This window comes from Mytilus edulis, chromosome 6, assembly GCF_963676685.1.
Source record: "Mytilus edulis chromosome 6, xbMytEdul2.2, whole genome shotgun sequence".
NCBI lineage: Eukaryota > Metazoa > Mollusca > Bivalvia > Mytilida > Mytilidae > Mytilus > Mytilus edulis.
Window position 1 is genome coordinate 85,281,063 of NC_092349.1, and position 14,914 is coordinate 85,295,976.

The 14,914-nt window shown below is 31.1% G+C and overlaps 1 protein-coding gene across 3 annotated transcripts in view; it reads right to left on the minus strand.

Annotated features, from left to right (window-relative positions):
• Positions 1–11,652: 11,652 nt before the first annotated feature.
• LOC139528750 (uncharacterized) overlaps positions 11,653–14,914 on the minus strand; it is a 39,633-nt gene continuing 36,371 nt past the window's right edge. Inside the window, exon 10 of one of the 3 annotated variants that reach the window (XM_071324925.1) lies at positions 11,653–12,710. In XM_071324925.1, the coding sequence (XP_071181026.1) occupies positions 12,515–12,710 (196 nt within the window). In that variant the 3' untranslated portion in view covers positions 11,653–12,514. The remainder of the gene's footprint in view (positions 12,711–14,914) is intronic. The other 2 variants (XM_071324924.1, XM_071324927.1) reach the window with 2 other exon arrangements.

The following is a 14,914-nucleotide window of genomic DNA, read 5'->3' on the forward strand; positions in this document are numbered from 1 at the left end:
GCTTATCTTTCATATTTGATTTCTAAGGAAAATGAATAAAAGTATTAAACATGAACTCAACTGTAAAAAATAGAAAACAACACGACAACCAAAATCAATACAACGAAGAAAGAAAGATAACACTAAGACAAAACAAAACATGATATGTTTCATTGAAATAAAATAAAAACAAGTGACCGATAACCGAAGATTGAACAAATGAAACCACTAAAAATACAGAAAACACAATTGTTGACAAGGTCAAAAATGATGTAGGATAAACTTTTCTAAAATAGAAACGATTCCTATCTTTAAAAATTGAGACCAAATGTATCATTATAAAAATATTAAAATGTGGTGTGATTGTGAATAAGACAACTCTCCACCAGATACCAAATCCACCAAGCATCAATAATGTTGGTTTCTCTGTACCTTTTGCTATTCACTGATCGAGAATTCAGAGAATTTTAAAATACTGGTGAACTCAATTTAGCGCCGCGTTCTGTTAATACGCATGTCATGAATACGGAATATCACCAGTGTCCGTTTTAGTGTTTAATAACAATTATTATTTTTTCATTTTGAATGAAGAATTTGGAAAATTGTCCATGTTAAAATTCATGTTCTCGGGACGAATTAAGTATACAAAATTAAATGGATACAATACGTTGATATAAAATGTCTTTTGTATTGGTTGATAGTGTTATAAGGTTGACCAAAATACCGATTCGTTTTTATTAAAAAAAGTTTAACCAGTAAACAGTCCTGACAATCAAATAAACACAAAGAGGTAACTTAGGATATTTTGTATTAAAAATTATGGGTTTGAGATGCAGCTAGCGAAAGAGTCTTGAATACGGCTGTTTAAAAATTAAGTTTTTAGACTTTACCTTGTAATTTAATTGTGCTCAGTTTGTCTGTACATTTGGCTGTATTAACCATTTGTGGATGTAATGAAATATAACTTGATTACGGGGGCATTTTTTGAAATTCCTGTTATGGAAGAAACATCAAGCCGATATGCTTCATTACTAATATACAATGTATTTTCAAAATTTTAATTATTTTTCCTTTTTACTATAAAAATATAGCTGTATTGGTTTTATTACATAAATATACACATAGATATTTTATCTATGTAATCCTTCTTGTTGTTAGTATAGCATTGTATGACATTTTTACGGAAAACATGAAAGAATCTTTTTAACCAAACACAACTGTTTGCAGCGTTCTCATTGAATTACAAAACTACACTAAGGTGGGATTTTGAAATGGGTGTACATCGAAAGTTAAGTAACATATGGTAAACAACTTAAGAAGAAACATTTTTTTATATTTTTGTTTCTGCACTTGTTTAACAAAAGACTTTAATTCTCAATTTGAACGTCTTTAGTATTTATAATTATTAATGATACGTGCATTCTCATCATCAAAATGTTCTTTCATATCAATTATTTGCACTTAAAAATAAATGACCCGTTTATTAATGTTCTTTGATTATGAAGGGTATCAATTAAGCAGTGCATCACCAGTGCAAAGTACAAAATATGATTTAAAGTTAGCAACACGTTCGAATGTGTTCTATTAATTAAAATGAGGGCTAGAAAATATAAAATTATAAAAAATAGAAAACCGTTTTTGTGATACTCTTAAGATTATTAATTGTGATATTATGATATCATTCTGTAATAAGATGACTTTTGTTTTTAAATTTATCGTAAACAAATAAAACATTTTGTTATTATTGCATGCGTCTGACGCGCTTCTGTGTCAGTGATCTGGATAATCGTTGAAAAAAAATAAACAAAGATTTAAATTGTTTATTATGAAGTTTTCTTGAAAAACGAAATGGATTTTTGAATACATCATATATCGAGGGTATTGTTTGCCCAATAGTGTGCACTTTTGGTCCTCAATGCTCTTCAACTTCGTATATTTTTATTTGGCATTTTTTAACACTTTTGGATTCGAGCCTCACTGATAAGACTTCTGTAGACGGAACTTGCGTCTGCCGCAAATATAATATTTCAACCCTGGTATCTATTATGTGTACAGGAATATCTCTCCTTTTCTTTTTTATGTATGTTCTTCAGTTTCCGTCTTTCGGCTTGCATATTTCTAATTTCGTTCTTGACCTTATTTATGTCTGTAGTGATGTTTTAGTTTTCCTTATACCTAATTTGTTCGTAGTGTTCTTTTAAATAAGATGCAACAGTAGTTGAAAACGCGTATTCATTTGAATTTTTATTCCCTTGCAGTTACTAAAACATGCACTCCTCGTATTTAGCTTATTCATCATATATATAATTGAAATACATTGAAACAGATAAATACTTTTTACCTTAAAAGTACATGCGTACAAGTTAACAGAGAAACTTACAACATCAATGAAAAGAAATACTTAAATCTCGAGGTAAACAAAAGTAATCACCAACCATGCTCTGATAAAAACATACCCGGTAACTGATCGAAGACATTTAGAATACTTTATGTCCTTATTTGAAATGATTACAGCCATGAGAAACATGCCTATAGCTCTGTTCTCTAATAAAATATTGCAAGCTATTCTCACTGAATATAGTTCAAAGCAAGGTGAAACTTGGAAGTATTGAAGAGTACGTACGAGAGAGAATTGACGTACCGTACGCCGATGCTAGTAGGTGATGGTAATGTTGACGTACCGTACGCCGATGCTCGTAGTTGATGGTAATGTTGACGTACCGTACGCCGATGCTAGTAGTTGATGGGAATGTTGACGTACCGTACGCCGATGCTAGTAGTTGATGGTAATGTTGACGTACCGTACGCCGATGCTAGTAGTTGATGGTAATGTTGACGTACCGTACGCCAATGCTAGTAGTTGAATGTTGACGTACCGTACGCCAATGCTAGTAGTTGATGGTAATGTTGACGTACCGTACGCCGATGCTAGTAGTTGATGGTAATGTTGACGTACCGTACGCCGATGCTAGTAGTTGATGGTAATGTTGACGTACCGTACGCCGATGCTATTAGTTAATGGTAATGTTGACGTACAGTACGCCGATGCTAGTAGTTGATGGTAAGGTTGATTTGACATAGATTAATATTTCTGTATTTGGGGAGACGAAGTAAACACAATACAACATTATCAACCTGAAAAATTGCACACAATTCAAAGAATATTGATTCGACAATCTTTATCCTATTCAAGAGATATAAAATGGTTCGTTTCTGTGTGTGTTACATTGTAGTGTTGTGTCGTTGTTCTCCTCTTATATTTAATACGTTTCCCTCAGTATTAGTTTGTTACCCCGATTTTGTTTTTTTGTCCATGGATTTATGAGTTTGAACAGCGGTATACTACTGGTGCCTTTATTTTGCAAGTAGGACACTTTTGGTTTCGTGATGTATTCCAAACATAACTCGTCAAATAAAACCACAGGTGTTCACGGGTGTAATTTGAGAAAAGAAAAAAACAAAAAACAAAAAACAAAGAAAAATGAAAACTTCAAAACAGAATTGATAACATAAGTATTATATGTTGAAGGAGGCGGACAGCTAAATGACAAAAAAGTCATAGACAAAAATTAATAGTCTTCTAACCATTATACAGTCAGGATTTTACTTCGCCAAATTATCTCCCTATCACGCCAGTTCATTTTCACAATCGTAGAAATGGAAGCCATTGTAGGGTTACGCGCTACCAATTTTGCTCTTGGAAACCGATAAATTTATCCACCTTGCACCATTACGATCCTTTAATGTCAGTTGTATTTTAAAAGACAAATGTATCAACTAGCTAATGAGAATCAGTTATTGATCTTGTCTGCATTGATTCAACTTAAAACTATTGTCTGATTTGTTGTCAGGTGGAATTTTCGAAAATTCATAAACATTTGAAAAAAATCTAATTAAATATTTCGTGGAAGGGCAGACTAGATTTTTTTAATGGTTGAAGACTATAAACCCTAGTTATCACACACAAAAAAATATAATTTTTCGAAGATATGCATTTTCATCATCCAACTTGAAAGACTGTCGTGAAGTACTTTTAGTAAAAAAATTTAGCTATTTTTCTATGTTATAAAGTCGACCTGTAGCTTTGTTACATAAAAATGATAGAATCTGGAGCGAGACGATGTATGAAATAGTCTTGCTTTGTACGATATCAAGACAAAATATTCAACTCAAACACGCCCTAACATAAAAAGGTGCACTCGATTTTCTCTTTTCGATACTATTGTTACCCATTATTTGGATTTTTTTCTTGAGTCACATAATTGAAGGGCAGATACGAAAATTACTGAACTAATAGATTGATATGTTTTCCGTCCGTGGTAAAAAAAAAATTAGAAATCGGAGGTTATGCATTTATACATCCAACTTGAAAGATACCCATGTCGTCGACTTGATATCTAACTGTCCTGCTTAACTATGTACTAGATGAATTGAAAACTTATGCAAATGGTGTTTTTAAAATAAAACACTTCGTAATTGAGAAGAAAATTGTAATTTTGTTTGTTTCTATTAACTTTTGTTTTTTTTTCACTATAGTAAACATTACAGTACACATTTATCGCCTTCTCTAACAAAAAGCTTTGATTCTTTTGTTCTATTTCAACCGGGTTTCCAACTGTATACTGTTAACCTAAGACTGATCACGGTAAATTTGACAGAAACTTAGTATTAAATACTTGTTCCGGAAGGAATATCATTTCCGGTTCTCCAAATAACGCTGAATATAGTTCTGGTCTATGTTCCTTTGGAGTTTCAATCGAAGAAGAACTGGATCTTCCATCACTGTATTGGATATATAAACTAAATAAGTGTCCTTCCAAACAAAGGTATATATCTTTGCCTTCCAAGAGCTCACGAAACCTCTTTTTAAATTATTAATATCTATTTAATCAGCCATAAAAGCCGGTCTTCAAAGTTATTGTTTCTAGAGGTGGCGTTATTCAGATGTGGATACTATAAAATTCCAAAGATATTTTAGATTACACACAATCTAAGACTATTCCCCATTTCAAATTAAAAGACAAATTGAAAGAGTTGGTATTGTTTGAAGAATGGCCAACGTAGATACACAGTATCCTACTTAGTAACGAATCACTCTTTTATTCAAACAAAAAATTCCCTGAAACTGACATGGACCCTCAATGCTCTTCAACTGTGAATTTGTCTTGCTTTATAAATATTTTGATATGAGCGTCACTGATGAGTCTTATGTAGACGAAACGCGCGTCTGGCGTACTAAATCATAACCCTAGTACCTTTGATAACTATGATCAAGATGCTTGATTTCTTGATTGACAAATTATCAGTTACGTTTGGAGTACGCGTTTTTCAACAAATTATAGTCATTCCCATAGGTATCAACTGTGTCCATCTTCTTGCAGACTTGTTTCTTTATTCTGAGGGATCTGACGTCATACAGGAAATTCTTAGGAAGAAACAAAAGAATTAGCAATATCCTTTAACTTTACTTTCCGCTATAAAGATGATGTTCTCTCACTAAACATTCAAAATTTGGTGACTATGTTAAACGAATCTATCCCATTGAACTAGAGACAAAAGAGTCAACAGATACAGTTAAGTCTGCCTCATATCTAGACGTAGATCTAGAAATGACAATGAGGGTCGGTTGAATACAAAAAAAAAAAAAAAAAAGACAAAAGAGATGATTTCAGTTTCTGAATTAAGAACTTTTCATTTTTATGTAGCAACATTTCAGTAGCATCATTTCAACAGCGCCTGCATACGGAGTATTTATCTCCCAATTGATGCGATATTCCCGGGGTTGTTTTTCCTATCATGATTTCCTTGATAGAGGGTTACTGTTCACTAGGCAGCTATTAAACCAAGAGTTCCAAATGGTGATTTGAAATCATCTTTCGAAAATTTTACGAACTCAATCACGATTTGGTTGACCGTTAGGGAAAATCTATTTCACAGATGATATCGGATAAGCTCCTTTTGTCGTGACTACAATTCCGTAAAATTTTCACGAATTCGACCTACCGAATTGAACTATATACAGGGTTTATTATAACTTGAGAAACAGGACGGGTGCCATATGTGGAGCAGGATCTACCTAACCTTCCGGAGTACATGAGATCACTCCTAGTTGTTGGTGGGGGTCGTTTTGCTTAGTCTTTAGTTTTCTAAGTTGTGTCGTTTGTACTATTATTTGTCTGTTTGTCGTTTTCGCTTTTGGCCATTGCGCTGTCAGTTTATTCTTGATCTAGGAATTTCCCTCTATTTTTCGCCTCTATTTTAATGATGTTAAAATCCAATGCTTTATTATAACAGATAAAACATCCTTCAATAATGGGTTTGAACATATTCTTTTTCATTTATTAGAATTTGGGTATCCCATAGCCAGTGATATATGCATGCTGTTGATATGTATTCGTTTCACTGACCATCATTGGAACAGTACACATACTTTTATTTTATAAAGAAATAATCAAAATTTATTCTGTAAGTTGTCCTGAGTAAGAGTTTCATTTTCCTTTAAAGTCATAAGAAACGAGTGACTGGTGAAAAATAATGTTCATCCAATTGTTGAACCAATGCATGTATATATCATAAACTTAGTCCTCTGTGCACGATTATATCATTTTTTACGCAAATATATCGTATAATCGTCAATTCTATTTCTATCTGTCTGTTATGATTTAACAAGTATGGCTACTCATTAAATGCCGTGTTTTGAAGCCGAAGTTTATCGATTGTCACCTTATAGTAAATAATCAACGTAAAAATCCGGTGATAGCGATACGCATGAATCTGTCATTAAAATAAACAATTACTTAATTGTATATGTTAAACACGTGCTAAATACCCATGCTTTTTTGTTGATTATTTACTATAAGGTGACAATCGGTCTTAGGTCACTATGCATACGGAAAATATGTCGGCGAATTGCTTCCTGGCAGCAAACAATTAAAAATAAGTAAACTTCCTCTAAATGTGGACAAATTAATGAATTTTCCTCAGAAAAAAGTATATGTACATAAGTTGTATAATGAAAACTATCCATTTAGTTTTAAAACACATATTTATTTTTCAATTTGAGGTTTCATATGACTTTAATACTAAATGTGTTTGCTACGGAAGCCGATAAGGGCCTTTCAAACAAAAACAAAATTATGTCGTAATTACGAAGTTTGCCGCTTTCCTAACATGTGTTTTTTTTAAACACAAAACAATGTTTTAATATAAATTCAAACGATATAAACGTAGCCTCTATCCTAAATTTAAAAGGAAAATTGATATTTCAAACTATTTGACGGAGTAAAAACACGCCATTCTTATTTCAAATGTACAAATGTATTATAAAATGATCGTTGTTTACCTCTATTGTTAGCTTCAGATGTTTCTGGCGTAGTATAAAGACAACAGCGGAAATTTTCCGACTGTTATACAAGTGAGAGGTTTAGATTGCTATAAACCAGGTTCAATCCACCATTTTCTACATAGGAAAATGTCTCTAGAATATGACAGTTGTTATTCATTCGTTTGATGTATTTGAGCTTTTGATTTTGCCATTTGATTAGGAACTTTCCTCGGAGCTCAGATTTTTGTAATTTTACTTTTTACACTATTCACAAAACAAATATTGAAGATTGAAAACAGACCAGGACTAGAAGACTGGAATATGTAACACTAAATCAATTCAGATACTTTAGCATTTGAAAAGGGAAAACCTCATCTTTCATTTTTATTTGTATATAAAAAGCTTATGTATATTTATTTTGTATATATATAAGAAATGGTGATGATTTTATCTCTTTAGTTAACGGATGGAGATACATTGTTGATGCAGTTGATGCAGCTTTTGCTAAGCTAGAATAACTAAAGTTTTCTTACCATGACGAAGTCCACACTTTTTGTTGTATTGAATATACACTCTGCTTGTAATATAGGTCAACGTACTATTATCTATTTTATAGAATCAGATATAATAAATATGTAAAATTGTTCTCTAGTTATTGATGAATCTCTTTTAGGTAACGTGTTTTTTTTAATTATCTCGACTCAAATCTAAAAAACCTTCGTCAAATGTTCATGAATCAACTTCAACAATATTGGACTACAGATTTGGAGTCAACTATGGTCTTTATCGCACGCTTTCACTCATTTGTTTACTGTCTTTTTTTAACGCTTTTGGTGAACACATCGAATGTAACTTATGTGATTTTGACCTTAAAATTACCATAGGATTAACATGCTTATTGCTATCTTCTATCACGGAAGGTAGATTTACCACTATTTAGTAGAACCAAAATATATAGACATATTTTAAAAGTTTGTAATTAATATTTAAACAGTCAATGGTATTTGCCAAAAAATTACTGAGCAAATATAGATCGAGAGAGTTAGTATTGCTCTGTGCTAACAAACTGTCAACTACATTATTGTTCATGGCCAAATACACGAAAGTTAATTTTTCTGTCACAAGCTGGGTCAAAAAGCTTACTGACTAAAAACTATGTAAATATCTTAAAGATGCATAGAAACTAAGATCGCAAATTATCAGTTAATATGTTATTCATGTTATTATAAGTTATCTCTGCATTATTAAATTATTTAATTGTTCTCTGTATTCTGTCATATTTGTCATATATGTATATATACCTTGCATTATGCTAAAACAATGTTGTTGCTAATGCAATAAAGATTCATTCATTCATTCATACATATCATCTAATGAGAGAGTGAAATACAGAGTAAATATATATAAGAAGATGGGTTATAGGTATTAATGAGACAATTCTCCATCTTAATCACAATTTGTAAACAGTAAACCATTTTTGGTCAAATAAGGGTCTTCAACACGGAACATTGGCTCACAAAGAACACCACGTTATAGATGTCTCCCAAAATGACGAGTGTAAAACCATTAAAACAGAATTCATAGATATAGGAAGATGTGGTGTGAGTGCCAATGATTATTTGTCACTCTTTTTTTATATTAACCATACTTTTTCCTTTCCATTCGTTATAAAAGAGTTAAGGTCTTCTTTATGTGTTTTTCATGTGTTTAACAAGGTGTCTTCATATACATTTTGCTTATCAATATTGTATTCAAGAATTATGCATTTTAGATGTATACTTTAATGACATATTCAGAAGATTGAAACAATTTAAAGTATTTTCAGTTATCGCGCTTTTTTTATAGAAAGTAATTTTTATAGTTCTGTTCAGACTTTCACCTTTATTAAAAAGATTTATAGATAAACTCATCAAAAATACCAGGATTGAGATATTAAATTTACGCTAGACGCGCGTTTCGACTACAAAAGACTCATCAGTGACAATCGAATAAAAAGGTTAAAAAGTCAAAATAAAGTACCATGTTGAAGAGCATTGAGGACCAAAATTTCCTAAAAGTTTTGTCAAATACATTTTATATATACATGGTATAGTTATCGCTCTTTTGTCGAGAAAAAAATATTTATCAGGACTTAAATAATTGTAAACAAGATATTTTATTTATTAAAGAAGTTGTGACATGTTATTGTTACGTGTATTTGTTTGTTATATGTTATTGTTGGTTTATTGTTATTGTTGGTTTATTGCTATTGTTGGTTTATTGTTATTGTTACATGTTACGAAAGTTTGATCTTAATATTTCACTCAAAAGAAGTCTTGATTGACAAAGTCCAGGAAGGAATAATTTTTTATCCATCTGTTTTTCATGGACGTAATGGATTTTGTAATGATTAAAAGTGGTACGGCAGTACATACATTTAGGTATTTACGTTGATATGAACGTCACTGATGAGTCTTATGTAGACGAAACGCGCGTCTGGCGTACTAAATTATAATCCTGGTACCTTTGATAACTATTTTGTGTACTGGATGAAACCGAACACTGTAACTGGACAAACAATACAGTAGCTACTAAACATAATTCCCAAAGCATAGGGAGGAATCGGTGTTGAAAAAATAAATATAACATGAAAAGATAAAATTGAGAATGAAAACGTGGAATGTGTCAAGGAGACAGCAAAAAATAGCCAACTGTCATTGATAAGTCTTCAACAAAGCGGGAAAATCCAGCAACCGGAAGTGGTCTTCAGTTGGCACCCATACAAAATTGTGTATCTGTTCGGCTAAATAATAATTGAGAATTTTGGAGAATTGTGTAATCACTGCACGGTAAAATGTATATAGCGCAAGTGCTCTTAGGTTTGTAAAGATACAAGAAAAAAGTAAACGGAAATCATCCATATTCAGATTAATTTCTGAATATTATAATGAAAGTACTTAAAGGTAAACTGTGTATGTAGGTTCTAGGGCAGTATAAGAAAGTGGTGAAATTTAAAAAACTGGCTTTCCTTATCCCTTAGGTCAGGAAATACTACCGTGCAACATCAAGTGATAACCATATCCAAAGACTAAAAACAGATAAACAAATACTAGTACTGAAAATTCAAAGAACAGCATGCTCGTATAGAAGATGCGCCATATTTGTTTTCCTGGATTCCCCTTTTAAAGAATTATACATTGAGTATATATCTTGTAAACGGTAACATAACGTACATAATATAATATAGTATATTTATCTGTTTGCTTTTTTCTTTGTTAACCTGCTGCACACCTAATATGGAGTTTATGGAACTCTGATTACTTGTTTATTTTATTGTGGTATTTATAGTATTAATGACACGAAGACTGTTTACAACCTTGTTTGTAGTTTTCCAAATTTTGCCAAAACTATATTACATATGGATAAATATTAACAGCCACGTTTGAGCCAGATCAACATTGTTAAAATTGTTAGTCAAATCCTTAAAGTTGATGAACTAGAGATATGTAAAATAACGTCTCGTTTTCTAAAAAAAAAAATCATCGGAAGGTACCAATACCTTGTTGATAAATTTTAGATACTGAAGTTACATGTCATCTTAATAGCGTGTTACACCGTTCTTTTATTTGTCTCTGTTAATATAACTTTTACTGTTTTGTCTATTTTTGGAAATACCATATGACGGGGTGCAGTACTTATACATCCCGTCATTGTGTTATTGTTTAATTATTAAGTTTTGAATTCTTGTCTTTCAATTTTGCTAATGTGATTGTCTATATGCCTTTTTGTGTTTCTTTGGAGGCTTATTTGTTGATGTTTGTAGTGATTCAGATTATAACACAATGTTGACTGCTGAACCTATTTCGTCTGCTTTTTCACACATCGTTGTTAATTTAATGGAATTTTCTGCAAGTGTAAAACAAGGTTTAATCCTACATTTTCTAAATGAAGACATGCCTGTACCAAGTCAAGAGTATGACAGTTGTTTTACAATCGTTTTATGTGTTTGAGCTGTCGATTTCGCCAATTGATTAGGGACTTTCCGTTGTGAATTTTCCTCGGAGTTCGTTTCTTTAGTTATTTTACTTTTTATACTATAGGAATTTTGGATAACAGTGATTGTAAATATATGGTTTTGAAAATTCAGTAAACTAACAAGATTCAAGGATGAGATATAGTTTTTAAGAGTTGCATTCAATTCGAACACAGTTTTCCTTTGATGATAGTTGCTAATCTAATATACTACATGTATATTAGGTTAGTAACGTTTACTGTTCATGTTTATGGCATTGTCCTCTGTTATATAAGAAATGGAAATTCATTATTGAAATAAATCTTACAAGTAAAATACAAAACAACAGCATATTTCTTTTTTTAATTTATTTGTTATTTATTCTGTCAAATTATAGCCAATGACTTAACATAAGTTAACATTTCAAAGCCCTCCAAAAGAAGAATTGATTAACACATTTGTGTCAATAAAATTGAAATTAACAGGTGGTTTCATAAAGTATTGAAATTAAATGATAAGAAAATCGAAAACAAATAAAATATGCAATATTAAACAGATTTTGTACTGCGGACCTTTGAAATGTCATACTATATTGTTGTATCATCAGAACATTAAAATGTTTTACAACATATTTGTTCAATCTCAGTATTACCATTTTCTTATACAAAAAGCTCACACACAACATATGCGCGAAAACCAAACGCAAAAGAACATATTTCAGTTAATTAAATTTTAAAGATATAAATCTTAATTTAACCCTCCCCAAAGAATATTGTTTGTATAACCTTCATTTATAAATCCAGATTTATATAAATTCAAAACGGTTTTATTTCAGTATACTTAATCTGAAACTGGTGCGTTCTTCAGAACTTTTATCCAATAATTCCCGATAATTTTCAGTAACTTACAACTCATATGTGACCTATCCCAATTAACTACGTTCGCAACGTTACTTTTCCCAGTTAACCTCAATTAAAAACCAATTCTTTTTTTAATTTCAAACATCCCGATCCAATATTTCGTGTTTTCTCATATCCAAAATGCTATCAATTTCACTTACACCAAATCTCAAATGTAGCAGTCAAACTGAATTGCGAATTATCCCAACCCAATATGGATATATATGTTTTAAAGTCCACTCCCGAATTGATATATTTCAACTGATCCATACCAATCTCAAATCATTTAATTGTTTAAGCTGTCTAAAACATTTCAGAACCTTACCTATAAGGAAACAAGAGTAGAAATACAAGATACATAACGTATTCAATATAATCACATTTACGTCCTAAACAATCAAACATTTTGATATTTTCTGGTGCTTTATCTTTCTTTGTGTTATTATCTTCTATTATCTTAGCACATCTTTTTAATGTATGGTTGATCAGGAAAGGCCATAACCAAAAACTGTCAAAGCTGTAAAAAAAAAATCAAAAATAAAGTGTCAAACATATATACAATCTCGTTTAATGTACTGCTTAATAAGTTATTTGTATATGTTTACATTGTAATTGAGGAAATATTAAAGTTTGAACTTATAAAAAGAAAAAAAGAAAAAAAAAGCACAACCTTACTTATTACAATTTATTATATAGTGATTAAGATTATAACACAACATAGACTGTAGAAGCACAATGCTTGATACTTGTACCCATTATGTATGTTTGCTCTTCCTCACACATTGTTGTCAATATAATAGAATTCATAGCGAATGTCATACAAGTGAGATGTTGAATTATATAGCCAGGTTTAATCTACCATTTTATACATATTAAGGAAATGCCTGTACACAAAGTCAGAAATATAACTGTTGTTTTCCATTCGTTTGTTGTGATTAAACTTTTGATTTTGCCATTTCATAAAGGAATTCCGTTTTAATTTTTTTTGTTATTTTACTGTTTACTCACTTGCTTACTGATTTAATTAAAAATATAGATTCATAAACATATAGTGGATTTTTTTTTTTAAAGTTTATTAAGGAAATGAAACAAGACAAAAACAAAAACCTAATTCATTAAGGTAGTGTTTTCCATTTCTAAGCAGCTTGGTTAATACGTGGATTATTTCCATTCTTTGATAGCATTTGTTAATCATCTGTATTAGTAAAACAAATGACAACACTAAGAAGAAGATAAACAGATATCATCATACTAAGTACCGTTTTGTCGGCAAAGTAAACACTTTATTTTCTAACAGCGAAAACAGTTCAAGTTCATAAGTTCAGATATAGTCGAACAAAAATTAGTTCAAGAATATTGCTGTTTGTTTACAGCTTATAATCTAGGACTAAACATTTGTCGAAATTTACCTCAATACTTTATATGCAGACTTAAGCAAAACTGTTATTTTTGTATTGTTTTGTTTTTACTAATTTCAACAGTGTTGTTCTCTAGCTTACTAAAAAATATAAACCAACGATAAAGAGTTTCCAATGTCAAATAATTAAAATTTACATCTATCAATACCTAGATAATATTTCTTAATATTTGTTAATATTTACAATATCTCTTTTATGCTTTGTCCATTCATTTTGCAATATTATTGATATTGACAGTTAGTAAGACAGATCAACAAAACAGAGGTTAAAAATACCAAAGGAATAATCCAACTCATTACTTGAAAACGAACTGACAATGTCATTGCAAAAAATACGAAAAACGACGAAAGACAAACAGAAGTATACAAAACACAACATAGAAAACCTGAGACTTGACGAGACTTGACGAGACTTGACAATTGTATAGATTCTATCAACCTTCTACATGTACTGGCTTCCGAAGCAGCCCAAAACACCTTACAAATATAAAATTTATTTCGTCTTGAAGCAACTGTTCCAATAATTAATTGTCTATTCTACTTACTAGTACACTTGGCACACTCATAAACCTGGTAATAAATTATTCAAATAAGGCATTTGAAAATTAGGGAATTAGTTCTTTTCGAGTGTCAAAAATCTGTTGGAAGTACTTAATAAATTGCATGCTTATATTGATGGTTTCAAATTTGTTAAAAGCATTGATTTATCTACCTTAAATAGTTCTTTGCCTTATAAACGTATTAAGAAAAATTAACTCCTAATTAAATGGCCATTTGAAAAAAAGTTTGATTCTATAACTGCCTTAAATTTTTGCTAGCTTTTTTTTCGATATAGAGATTCCGTATATCATTAAGTTATTGGAATTACAATAGGGACTTACTATGCACTACTTATTTTTTACCTGTTTCTATATTGTTATGAATTTCAATTTATGACTAAAATTAGCAGATACCCATCGAAACAACATCAGTTACAAAAGTTAAATAACACTTGTAGATATTTGGACAACAGATATGTTCCTTACGTCGTAACTACAACGCCCTTCCCTTTTCATGAATGTGACCTATCGATAAGTCTATTTACTGGGTTTGAAATCGCATGAGCAAAACGACGGGTGCCATATGTGGCACAGGATCTGCTTACCCTTCTGGAACACCTGAGATCACCCCCAGTTTTAGTCGGGGTTCGTATTGCTTAGTCTTTAGTTTTCTATGTTGTGTCTTGTGTACTTTTATTTGTCCGTTTATCCTTTTCATTTTTTTGCCATGGTGTTGTCAGTTCATTTTCGATCTATGAGTTTGAC